Source organism: Eumetopias jubatus, unplaced genomic scaffold (assembly GCF_037043125.1).
Source record: "Eumetopias jubatus isolate StellerSeaLion01/CBP00866 unplaced genomic scaffold, mEumJub1_p1.0 scaffold_14, whole genome shotgun sequence".
Taxonomy (NCBI): Eukaryota; Metazoa; Chordata; class Mammalia; order Carnivora; family Otariidae; genus Eumetopias; species Eumetopias jubatus.
Window position 1 is genome coordinate 33,282,049 of NW_028274820.1, and position 13,399 is coordinate 33,295,447.

The following is a 13,399-nucleotide window of genomic DNA, read 5'->3' on the forward strand; positions in this document are numbered from 1 at the left end:
GCCTCTGCGCGCGCGGGGGGCGAGTGCACCAGGCGCTCGCTCCCTGCCGAGCGCTCGTCGCCCGCCGGGGCCTTTGCCATGGGATGAGGTGGGAGGCGCTAGAAACCACTTAGCTACAGCCAACCGCCCAATGCAGCACTCACTCGCTCGCTCCCCCCGCCAGCGGAAGCGCCCGCGGAGCACAATGCAGCACTGAGGCAGCGCCGCGGTGGAGGCTGCAGCGCCACGGCCGCCGCAGCACCGGCCGGGGCTGGGAGGGGGCGGACGAGACGAGCCCGGGGGCGCGGGCCGAGGGAAGCGGACCCGGCGGCCCGGGCATGAGGAGCTGAGCGTCTCGAACGAGGCGGGCTGACGGCAGCACCATGCAGGCGGCGGCGGCTGCGTCGGTGCCCTTCTTGCTGCTCTGCGCCCTGGGGACCTGCCCCCCGGCGCGCTGCGGCCGGGCAGGTAAGTTCGCCACCCTCTGTGGCTTCGGGACGTACCATTTTCCGGGAGTCTTTGCAGCCTCAAGCGCACTGGAAACGGGCATCCCCGTTTCCCGAGTGCGCGGGGAGATTTTTTATTTAGAAGGGTGGTGAGAAGTGAAGCAAAAATACATGTGTGGGGGCGCGCGGATGCATTAGAAGCCTTCGGTCAAATGCCTGTTTTTCCTCTTCTGAAGAGGAGGAATGCGGAGGATCGGAAAGGGGTGCTGTGCTTCTGGGCCCCGATCCTGGATGATCTCAGAGGAGCTGGTCCAGGGCTCTCCGGCTGGTGTCTCTGCGTCCTTCTCAGATAGGGGCCGGGAGGGAGGGAGGGGGCGGCAGGATTTTCACAGAGGAGACGTCGGACCGCAGAAGGCACGAGTATGGGTCAGGGTCATTATTTTCTCCTTTTCTCCCCACTCCCTCCTTACCCTTTTCCTGCCTGGAGGAGACGCCTCGTTGACGGAGCTGGAGAGGAGGAACGAAAACCGCTTCCTGGAGCGCCAGAGCATCGTGCCACTCCGGCTCCTCTACAGCTCGGGCGGCGAAGACGAAACTGGACACGACGCGCTCGACACGCGGGTGCGGGGCCACCCCGGCGGCCGGCAGGTGAGAGGCGGGGCCCGGGGGGTGGGCCTGGGCGCGGCCTGGCCCACCCTACCCCGCGTTTGCTCTCCGTCGCCCTGGAGATGCAGTGTCTTTGGTGAAATGAGCGCAGTCCTAATGCGAGTCATGCATGGCGCTCTCTGTGCAAAAAAGAAGGGAGCGGGGCGGTGGGTGGAGGGACACAACCCCCCCCCCCCCAAAGAAGCACAGGCCGGAGCTTTGCTAGAGAGGAGTTTGTGCGGGATGTCTTCGGCAGTGCGGCATCCTGAGCGAAGGGCCGGAGCCCTTCTCACCTCTGTCAGGTGCCTTGCATAGAAAGAAGGGATTTAATATTGGCAGGATTTGCATCAAAATCGTTGTGGTGCTTGTTTTAATCCTCCAAAAGACTTTATACGTGATTTAAACCAAGATTGGTACTTTAGAAAAAATGAAAAGACGAGCCTAGACATCCCTAACTAAACTCAGACTGTAAAAATAAGCTCAACTGCAGTGTTCTCAGCTCACTCAATTTGTGGACACCAGAGATATATCCATTCACCTCCACCTTTCAGAAAAGGCGTCTCCTCCCCCATTTCTTCGTTGGTAGCAGTCCTTTAGTGTAATTTGAGCCGTATTGCTTATTGGGCATTTATAAACTATGTTTAACAAAAAAACCTAAGTTTGCCTTCTACCCATATTTAGATCAATAACACACATCCACAGCTAATGACTGAAAAGTATTTTGAACTTATTAATTTAGGTAATTATTTTGGGGCTCTGTAAACAGTTTTTGTCTTTATATACATCAGCCTGGTAAAACAGTTCATTCATCTGTAAGTACATATTAAGGTAGAACTTGTTCATGTGGTTGAAATTGTTGTAAAGTTCACTGACCTAAAGGCAGGCTGAACATTTTCACATGTGCAAATATATTTATTAATACTTTAAGATGTACGTTGATGCTGTGAAAGTCATAGTATTTGATCTATATGTGTAAAATATGTAAAAATAGAAAAATGCCATTTAAATCTGTGTTTGTAGCCAAAGGCTTAGCTCTGTTGAAGTTTTTGTGTAAGAAATTAATTTAAAGGGCTACAGTAATATCCATCAACGTTTGATTATTGTAGTAGAAAATCTGATATGCCAAGCTTTAATATGAAGGATCCCATTATTTGAATTAACTTTTGATAAATACCTATTTTCCTCTTTCATTCTGACTTGTTTTCATAGTAAAACTGAAGAAGTAGAAGTAGGGGACACTCTTCTTTTTTAGTATATGAAAGTTATTTCTGTGGAGGAATATTCTCACACACATTTACAACTTATGGTTATGAAAAATTTCAAACACACACAAAATAGAATATTATAATGAACCTCCAGCTTCAACAATTAGCAACTCAGAGCCAATTTTGTTTCATCTATCTCCTACCTATTTTCTTCCCTCCTCATATTATTTTGAAGCAAGTATATGATTTCATTCATAAAAAATTCACTCTGCACTACTAAAAGGAGTCTTTTAAAAATGTAACCATGATATTATACCTAACATATAAATATAAATTAAGTATATAAATATGTTAAATATATGTAAGTATATTTGATAAATATATATAAATGTAATACATATATATTTAAATCTATTTGATCCAGGATCCAAATAGTGTCTATAGACTGCAAATACTTTATTTTTTTGAGTCTCTCTTTTTTTTTTTTAAGATTTTATTTATTTATTTGAGAGAGAGAGAGAGAATGAGAGATAGAAAGCACAAGAGGGAAGAGGGTCAGAGGGAGAAGCAGACTCCCTGCTCAGCAGGAAGCCTGATGTGGGACTCGATCCTGGGACTCCAGGATCATGACCTGAGCCCCTTAACCAGCTGAGCCACCCAGGCACCCATTTTTTGAGTCTCTTTAATGCATAGTTTCCTCCTCTCCATTTCCTTAATTTTTTCTTTGCAATTTATTCATCAAAGACAGGGGGTCTTTCATCCTATAGTTTACAGTCTGAATTTTTGCTGATAGAGCCAGTGCTTTAAAACAAATCACGAAGACTTTCTCAGAGAGGAAGGGCAACAGAAGGAAATAGAAATGCGGAAAAAGAAAACTGCAGAATTGAACCTGGAAGCTCCAAGTCTCTGCCTTAATGCTGGTTGTGTCTTCAGGTACCCCCTGCCCGTCACTGTGTTGGTGAAAGACCACCACCTTTGGAAAACAGGCCAGTCTTCCTTCTTTTCTCTCCATTTATGGAGCAGGACTTCGGCAGTTTTTGGATCATAGGACTTTCCACTTGGGGCAGAAGATACCTTGGACCTCTGCATTCCTACTTCTCACAATAATAAACCTCACAGTTGAGAAGAATGACTGGCTTTTGGTGGGGTATGGATGAACTGGTAGGATTTAGGTTGAACAGCATGAATAGATTATTTATTCACATCAGGATTGAAAGTGAAATGCTGTCTTACCATCAAAGTAATTATTTTTAAATATCTTTTTTTTTTTTTTTTTTTTTAGAGAGAGCACACTTGCATGCTGCAAGTGGTGGGGAGGTGCACAGGGAGAGGGAGACAGACTCTTTTTTTAAATTTGTTTTTATTTTTTATTGTTATGTTAATCACAGGAGACAGACTCTTAAGCAGGCTCCATGCCCCAGTGCAGAGCCCTATCTATGCAGGCTCCATCTCACAACTCTGAGATCATGACCTGAACTGAAATCCAGACTTGGTTGCTTGTTTGAACGGTTTTCAGAGTAAACAAATGGATCTAGTTGATTCAGGAAAGCTCTTCTTCACTAAGGAGTGGCAGCTGATAAACGTAGGAGAAATGATAACATTAGAAAAATCATCATTTTGTGATTTCTAACAAATGTTAATTCAGGCAAGCACTGTCAAATGGAACTGGCCATGCAGTGAATGGCTGAGGGGAAACCGCACATCTGCGTGGTATTAAAGGAACTCCATACCCAATACTTTCTGGTCACAGGGGGATCACATCACTGTCTTGCAGCCAGTTCGGGCAACCATTACGAGACCCAGAGGACAGTCCGAGTTTCAGTGATGGTAAAACCACATGGCATGTGCCTGCTGAAGAAAAGCCATGTGAAACATACAGTGGCACCCAAAATGTATTCTGGACAAAGTTTATCAATATAAATTGATCAAGCTCTTAGATGTACCTTCTGATTTATAGGAAATACAGGGGACAGAGGAGCAGGCTAAGTGACAGCATGAGGAAGTGATCAGACAAACATCGAGCAGGAAAATTAACAGATGAAGAAAAGGACTGTTTTAGATTGAAAACACCTAAGGGATATATACAAGCTGGATAAAATGCAGCCTCCAGACCTAAAACGTGATTTGGATAAACTAGCTTTGGGAAAATCGTTGTGGGACATTTAGGGTAATTTCAGTATGATTGAGGTATTAGAGGCTATGGAAATTTATTGACGGGGAAAGAGAAAGATTATGAAAAGCAAACTATTTACAACATTATGATCTTGTTTTAGTGAAAAGATACGTATATGTATATGAAAATATGGAAATACATGTAATAAGACACTAACACAGAACAGTCAAAAAAAAAATAGACGGATGCTTAACCGACTGAGCCACTCAGGCACTCCTCATCAAAATAATTATTATGAGCAGTTATCTCAGTGCCTGGCACGTAGTGAGGTACACCACAGTACATCTGGTTGGATGTCTGGATCACCTGGGAGGCTGCTGAAGTTTACCGTGCTCTTTAAACTACATGCTCTTTAAACTAGAAATTGCTGACTACTAGGTCTTGAATCTGCCAATTACAGTTGTAAAGACTTAGTTGCCATATGCCAAATTTTCCTGCAATTAGGAAACTAAGGAGTTTTGCTGCATTTTTGCATTTTTGGTTTCATTGAGAGTTGGCATTGGACCTAAAAACTCACGTTGATTATATATGGCCCTTATCATTTCTTTGGTAATTAAATAGATAAAATTATGGCATCTTAGCTACTCATAGATACTTTTAGCAATTTCCTTTCTTCTTCAGAAATAAAATTGGGATGCCTTTCTATATTCATTTGTTCATTTGTGTATTTAAAAGGCATTTATTTACTTGGGCTCACCAATTTTTGTACAAGGCTCTGGGGATTTAGAGATAAAAGACACAGTTCAAGCCTTTAAGGAATTTACAGACAAGTGGGAAAATGTATGAATGGATAAGCAGTTATACTCTGCCCTTCTGTGTGGTTTTTAGGAGGTGATCACAGAAAGCTGTTGAAGCAGAGAAAACAGAGTATTTAAGCCAGGTGAGCAGTCAGGGGGCCTCTCATGGGGAGGTGCTGTCTTAGCTGTGTTTTGAGGGTGACTGGGAATTGGCCAGATTAAAGGAAGGTGATGGGCATATCAAACCGAAGGGGCAGCAATTACATGGGCAGGTGGGAATCAGGACATATTTTTGTTAAGTGCAAATAGTTAGGATTTAAGGTACATATGAGCCAAAACAGGAAAGCAGTGTAGATGCCGCAGTACCTTCATGATTGGTGGAGGAATTTGGACTTTGTCCTGAAGGCAATTGAAGGACTTTAGTAAGGAGAGTTAACTGACTAGATTCATAATATTGCAGGATCATCCTAATTGTTAGAAATGAATTAATTTTAATTTCAAAGGGTAAGTGAAAGTGGTTGTTCACTTTAATTTATTGGTGAATGCTAATTCACGTACTCATTAAGCTTCATAAGAATTTAGTTACGAAGTATACTGAAAATACTGTATAAATGAGTTTATAAAGCACTTAGAACAATGCCGGGGATATTGTAAGCACTATATGAGTTTTTGTTAAATAACATTTACTCCTGGGCGCCTGGGTGGCTCAGTCGTTAAGCATCTGCCTTCAGCTCAGGTCATGATCCCAGGGTCCTGGGATGGAGTCTCACATCGGGCTCCCTGCTCAGCAGGAAGCCTGCTTCTCCCTCTCCCCCTGCTTGTGTTCCTTTTCTCGCGTGTCTCTCTCTGTCAAATAAATAAATAAAATCTTAAAAAAAACCCCAAACATTTACTCCCTCAGGCTGCTTGAGTACTATTTAGAAATTTTATGACATCACTTTAATGCAGTATGTTGCTCTAATTACCTGAATTTAACACATTCCCAGAAGTAAGTTACAAATTGCTAAAATTTGCACAACTAAGTGGAAGCTAACAGTCCTAGAGATGGAAGAGACCTTGTAGGTCATCTAATGTAATTCAGGAATTACTTCTCACCTGGTAAGATAAAGCCATTGGCCCAGAGTAAGGAAACCAGCAGTGTATTACTTAATGTTTCAGAAAGCTCACAAGAACTGTGACGATATAAAACACCTTAATTTTACTCTTAATGTGTCCTTGTTTCAGTTTTCAATCACTAAATGGGAAAGAATACTCATACTTTTGGAAGAAATTTTTCTTATGATTCTGGGGAAATACATTTGGGGTGAAATAATAATTCTGTTGATAATAGTCCATATTATAAAAGATTTCTTTACTACGTGGCCAGTTACTTGAATGCATACTTTATTTTTATCCTAAGTGGGATGATCAGCCCCTAACGAAAAGTTATTTTGCCATAAAGTTCTAGAAATGGTAGTCAAAGAAATCATATTTGATTGTGGGTAACCTTGCTATCCTCAAGGTTGTCTACCTATTCTGAAGTAATTTCAGTCTTGTAAAATAGCACTCAGAACTAGAGTATTTAAATTATCCAGAGTCTTTCTTTCTTCTGACTTGAAGTTATTTGTGCTGAAGGAATTGTGTGTTTGCAGATCAATGGATAAAACATTTTTAACTGGGCATCCATATGAGCAATATAGTACCTACTGAGCCTTATTGATAGTTTGATACTGATAGTCACTTAATTGCTATTTTTAAGAAAAAGCACCTTAATGGCTACTTTTTTTTTTTTTTTTTTTTTTTTGCTAACCAAGCATGACAGATTTACTGTAGCATCAGAGATAGGTTATTTGGTGGTTTATTTTGTTGTGTGTTCACTTCATAGATTTTTGATTACTTGTTTTTCACCCATTGATTATATTTCTCTGCAAATAGCAGAATCTCTTTTTGTCAGAAGTCTTTGCTGTCAGTGAATAGATGGGCTACTTATTTCTCTGTCTCTTTCCCTGGATGGTGTTGTAGCTTCTCAAGTGGTCAGGTACCAAAAACATAGATCTATAATTTATCATAATTTTGATAATCAGTAATACAAGCTGGTAGCAAGATGGCAAGTGGTAATGTGCTCCATTTTTGTGACTATATTTATACATATGCCTAAGCCTGGATGAGCTGTACTTAAAATTGTGCTGTTTCACTTGGGAGCACTGAGTCAGCTTCATGGTAAATTGTCTGCAGTACTGCTTTGCTTCTCTGGTGAAAGAGGGCTCCTAGGAATTATAGCTTTAGAAGTATTTTGCAAGGATAGCACAATTTTTTTTCTTAATGTGCATTTGTTAAACCTAAGTAACTCAATATTGATAAAGTTTTGCCACCCATCAAAACTTTGTTCTGCTATAAATAGGAAGGAGACATTTTCCAGCATATTTTTATTCTCCTATCAACATGCTTCTCTTACAATTAAATAGCTAAAAGAAGATGATATTCAGGATTGTGGAAATTTTCTTTAGGTCTTGGTTTTACTCTGTGAGATCCCAATTTGTATATATATATATTTTTGGGCATCTTTGGAGTTCTGCTTAATGATCTCACTGTGTATGAAAAGAACCCATCTTTTATCACTTCTTCACAGCTATTCCTGGAAAACTATGAATGACTCTAAGAGCTTATGGGTTGATAAAAATCATTCTTACTTTTATTTGCTTTCTCAAATTTCAAAGAATGCCAGTGTTCTATCATTTTTAATGACAGGACCCTTCCTAAAAGTACATGGAGGGAAGCCTGCTTTCTTGTCATGGCTCTTTTTTTTTTTTTTTTGAGAAGCATTTTTGTTTTATTGTTCTTAGTTATTTAATATCTGTCTACCACAGTTTCCAAGTTCATTGAATTGAATTATTTTAGAGTACAGAAAGTGTATAAATTTGGAAATAGAAAATCTATTTTAGCTTCTTGTAAATAACTGCCCTTGGTGATGACACACTTCATTTATGTGCTATGATAACTCAGAAGAAAAGACTTCAAAAAGTTGTCTTGTCATGGCTCATTGAGAGCAGGAATCTGTAAGGTCACTAGTAAGTACTCAGTCGCTCCAGTGGGGCTCAGATCAGGCCACATTTATCATTAAGTTTCATGAATAAGCTTCAAAGGGAAAAAGAATGCTAATTAAAGGAAGGGGGGAGAGCAGAAGAAGAAGGGACATAAGAAGTGTGTGACGAGAAGGAGGAAGGAAACAGAAAACAGGAAAGAGTGAAGTGCTTATAGTAGTGTTACCATATATGTGATAGTATACACTAAAATACTTAATGTACAGTAACTTCTGTGGTTACTTTTTATGTGCCCGACAGTTTTCTTGGTACTTGGTACACATTAACTCACTGCAGTCCCACAAGAATTATATGACAGGAAATACCAGCTGTAAAACCACAAAGCTGGTAGGTAGTTGAGAAAGGATTGGAATCCTGGCACTTTAACTCCACGGCACTGCCTGGGCTTAAACTCTGTGCTCAACTGGCCTTATGGTAGGAGGCCAGGAACATTTCTCTAGATGTCATTCAATGGCAGTGAGGTCAAAGATTTCTTCCATTTGTCCCACTGGAACTGTATATTTCTTGCAGCTTGCAGAACACAGGAGGAATGCATCATATCTACTAACTTGAGAATGAGAATGGACTACCTAAAGATATTTAATATTTAAAATGTGAAAAACACGTATTGAAGGGCCTGGGTTCTGTTTTTGGGAACTGGATGTGTATACTTATTGTTATAATCTTTCTTTGTAAATTGAAGATTTTAATATTCAACAGCCAATACCAAAATTATATATACTCAAAGTTTCATAAACCAGAAACATTAAATGCTAAATGGGGATCCATACACCTTTCTTCAAAAGAAAACGATACAGAATATCTTTTGTGGCTTCCTAGAGCAAGTAGCTCTGGAGTCCCAAATGTCAAAGCCCTAGGATGAAAGAGATACATAATCAGTAATCACCAAAATGATAGCTTCTGTGAACATCTAGTTGGATGTGTTTACTTTTGGTAATAAAACCCTAGAAAGCAAATATTGAGAGAAAGAATTGAAAAATAAGAATTAGTATTTGTTGAATAGTTACCATGTACCTGGTGCTGTCCTGAGTGATTTACATGTATAATCTCTCATTTTGAGGTAGCTGCTATATCCATTTTATAATTGAGGCTACTGAGGCGTAAGGAAGCTAATTAACCTGCCCAAGGTCATACAACCAATAAGCAGTAGAGTTGGGAAAAGAATTCTCAAAGAGAATGTTAGAGATCCACATAAAATAATCCTTTTGTAATAAATGCTACTTATTTAACATTTAACCCATTCATCTCTGTTGGAATCAACCTGACATTTCTTTGAGAAACTCTTGGTCCTGCTCAGGTTGCAAACTTCATTCAGGAGTGAATTGATAATCATGTTTAGCACTTGTTTTATGTTTTCATTTCTAGAGATGGTTATCATTTCTATTTCTACCTCAGTTATTCTTTTAACTACATAGAAATATTTGAATCTACATCTAAATGGCAGCAGAGAGTATCTGTACTCTGAGTGCTTGTTGGAGTTTTATCTGCCAGAAACTCACAAGAAACTATTTGTGGGGGAAAAAAGAGAAACAATTTATGGGGAATTATCATCTATTCCTCCATAGAGTGCCTGCCTTACCTACTGAGATTCTGGGGTGGGGGTATTTTTTAAAAATCTCCCCAGTGGATTTCCAATTTGTATGTAGGGTTGGGGAGCTCTGTGTAGCCTTATGATTTAAGAGATTTTTTATTTTAATGTCTTACATCTTTCTGGATTTAAGTTAGTCACAGAGTTTTATATCTGAATTGATACCAGTTTTCTCATTTGCATCCCTGACCTCTTCAATAATTCACCAGACTTTTTCTAAAGAATATTGTGAAGGACATTGTAAGAAATATTCCTGAGAAACCAGTTACAGTATTAATTGAAGTCTTGGAGAACATTATGGGTGGTGCCTTATCAGGACCAAGAGGAGAGATTTGTCATGTAATTTTTTTCCTTCCTTGAGTTGGATGCCAGAAGTTTAGAGGCAAATTGTGCCCACCTCCAAAGCGAAAGTCACAACATGAGTTTTCCTAGCAGCTTCATCCTAGCTCATCAGCGTATTCCTCATCATCCCCATTTCAGCTCAAGGGTCATCTGAAATATCTCTTGACTTGTGTTAATTTATCAGTATGAAAAGTCATACCTGTACACATTTTCATTATGCATGCTATCCTTGGATTAAAATAAATACTCAGGCATGGGAGAAGTAATCTCAGGTTTCTTCCATCTACTTTTCTGAAGTATTCCCACCCCCCACCCCCATCACAGCATATTATGCTGTTCTTCCTAGCACTTGCCATCCTTTTTTTTTTTTAAGATTTTATTTATTTATTTGAGAGAGGTGGGGGGTACAAGTGAGTGTGAGCAGGAAGGGGCAGAAGGGGAGGGAGAAAGAATCTGAAGCAGACTCAGCACTGAGCGAGGAGCCCCGCACTGGCCGATCCCATGACCATGAGATCATGATCTGAGCTGAAATCTAGAGTCGGACAGTCACTTAACTGACTGAACCCCCTTGATGACATTCTCTTTAACGTTTGACTTATTGTCTTTCTTCCAATGTGTCATCACTAGAATATAAAACTACCAGACTAGTATATGAGAAAAGTGATCTCTACCCTGGCACAGAGTATGTACTTAATAAATATTTCTTGAAGTGATAAATTTTCCTTTCTCCCCAGTTTCCTTATCTGCTTAAAATTTATATTTTATCTTGTAAGTGTCCATATAAACATCCCAAAGTCCTCTTTGGAACTGGGTTAAAAGGATGAATACATGCATAAATTTTAGTCTTCAAATATTGAGTTTATAGTGCCTTTTGATAATTATAATTATTTTACACATAAAATAGAGTTCAGTGTGCTGTATTTTTATTTTTTACTTATTTTTTAATATGCTGTATTTTAAAAAATATAAATACTTCATATATGAAACAATGATTTTAGACTTCTAGTGGTCCTCTATTTCTGATTTCATCATTTGATTTGCTTTTAAGATCAAAATCTGTTTTGTTTTTCCTAGAACAGACTATTATATGTAATTTGATTTAGAAAATAAAAAAGTGCCATACCACGACCCAGAAATGTCAGCAGTTATCACTGGGAAGGGAAAAAATAAACAACTTAATCCACCCCCTGACCCCCACCCTCGGCAGTCTGTCTGTTTATATTGAAGAAATTTTTCAGAATCACATGCGTGTATCAACAGGGGTAAATCAACATTTTTCTCCTTTTTAAAAATCAATTTTGTACCAGGGGATTTTAGCACTAAGCAGTAGTTGCCCTTTTGCTGCCCTTTTTTTTTTTTTTTTTTGGTCCCAACTCAAGAACATTAGATAACTGTTTGAAGATGAGAAATCAATGAGGCTTTCCTGAAGATGGGCCTCAAGAGCTCCCATTTTGCAAGTGGCTTTAAAATTTTCTACCTGAGGCAGGAGAACTCCTGGTTGACAATCTTCTTAGACCACTTACTCTACTTGGCTCTGACTCACGTCTGTAGCCTTTACCTCTAGTTGGTCAATTGCTGTTCTTATTTTTATTTTTTTCAGGTTGCCTTTTAAATAGATTGGGTTGGGAGAAGTTGCCTTCATTTCCCACTAGTGAGGTCAGGAGGCTGGAGTCAGGCTGGTCCACGCGGTTTGGTACTCCTGGTCGCAGCTTAAGCTTTTCTTTAAGTGGTTTCTCTTTCTTTGAACTAGATGGCAAGATGCCGCACATGCAGCTGGCACTTCACAAAACCAGGTTCTGTAGGTTTTTGTGAATTCACTAGTGGATTTTTAATGCCTTTAGAACATAGAGAGAGAGAATGAGAGGAGAGCACGAGAGGGGGGAGGGTCAGAGGGAGAAGCAGACTCCCTGCTCAGCAGGGAGCCCGATGCGGGACTCGATCCCGGGACTCCAGGATCATGACCCGAGCCGAAGGCAGTCGCTCAACCAACTGAGCCACCCAGGCGCCCCATCCTCCCATGAGTTTTAAGTGTTTGTTTCAGAGGGAAGAACCGTATCTCTTCTTCTTCTCCCCCCTACTCCTCCTCTTCTTCCTATTCTTATTCTTCTTTATTCCTTATTTTTCCTTCCTTCTTCTTCCTCCGTCTTCCTCTTTCTTGGTCATTTTTAAATGTCTGCAGGCTGGTGGTAGAGGACTTCACAGGGCCCACTCTTTGCCCCATTATGTAGTTCGGACTGTAGACTCTGCCTTTCCTGGGTCAGAAGACGAGATTGGTTGCTTTTCATGCTCTGAAAAATCACACTTTGTACAAAATGAGCAGCAGGCTCACTTTGAATGCCATGTTGTGTTCATTAAATAAAGGTATGTTAATGGTTGAAGAGTCCTTTTAAGTAGGAATTTGGAAAATTTGTTTTATTTAGATGGGTAATTTTGGTATTGTAGTTGAACTAACATGAGTTCACCCCTTGGTGAGTTATAGATAGGAGCCATACCGGGTAGAGTTGTTACACAAAGGAAAGTTGACTTGCAGAAATAAGGAGGTCACAGGGAATAACTCTCAAAGCCATGACCCCCGAGCAAGGGTGAATGGGTTCCTTTTGTTTAGGGTTAGGATAAATACCAGAAAGGGGAGTTTTGTCCTCATTTGTAGAGGCAGGCATACGGTCGCACATGCACCTTAAGGAAACATGCCTATACATATGTTGTGTGTTACGTTAGTGAGGTTTGTGCTCCTTTTTGGACAGAGGTTTTAGCAGTGTAATGAGATAGAGGTAACTATCACTCACTCCATGGTCTGTGTGCACAGGTGTGAGCCAGTGGTTGAGCTCAAACTGATCTGGATGGTCTGGGCCAGCTGGAGGTCTTCGGGCAGTTGCTGCTGCTTGAGAGAATAGTTTCAGTTGCCTGTTGGGTCTTTTGCCTAAGTTAAAAGATAAACTGGAAAAAACTTAAGGAAAATGTGGGACAAAGGTTGGTGGGTCCATGCAGTAGAGGTCAGGTCTTGAGGTCAATCATGTAGGGTCTTGCTGGTGACAGTATCAGTCTTTGTTTCCCATAAATAGCGGGTTATTTTCATGGTGAGTTTAGGATTATATGTAGTTAGTAGTACTTTCAAGTGCTTCCCGAGAAAACTTTAGGTAAATATTTAATAAGAAGTATGGGAATTTGTTTTTTACAGATGCATTTATAAGTTTACCTTAATAT

General features: G+C 40.3%; 1 protein-coding gene across 2 annotated transcripts in view; it reads left to right on the plus strand.

The window, feature by feature from the left end:
- The first annotated feature begins 347 nt into the window (after positions 1-347).
- ADAM22 (ADAM metallopeptidase domain 22) overlaps positions 348-13,399 on the plus strand; it is a 210,911-nt gene continuing 197,859 nt past the window's right edge. The window contains exons 1-2 of one of the 2 annotated variants that reach the window (XM_088018611.1): positions 348-447; positions 913-1,073. In XM_088018611.1, coding sequence (XP_087874737.1) covers positions 363-447; positions 913-1,073 — 246 coding nt within the window. In that variant the 5' untranslated portion in view covers positions 348-362. The remainder of the gene's footprint in view (positions 448-912; positions 1,074-13,399) is intronic. The other variant, XM_028119778.2, reaches the window with a different exon arrangement.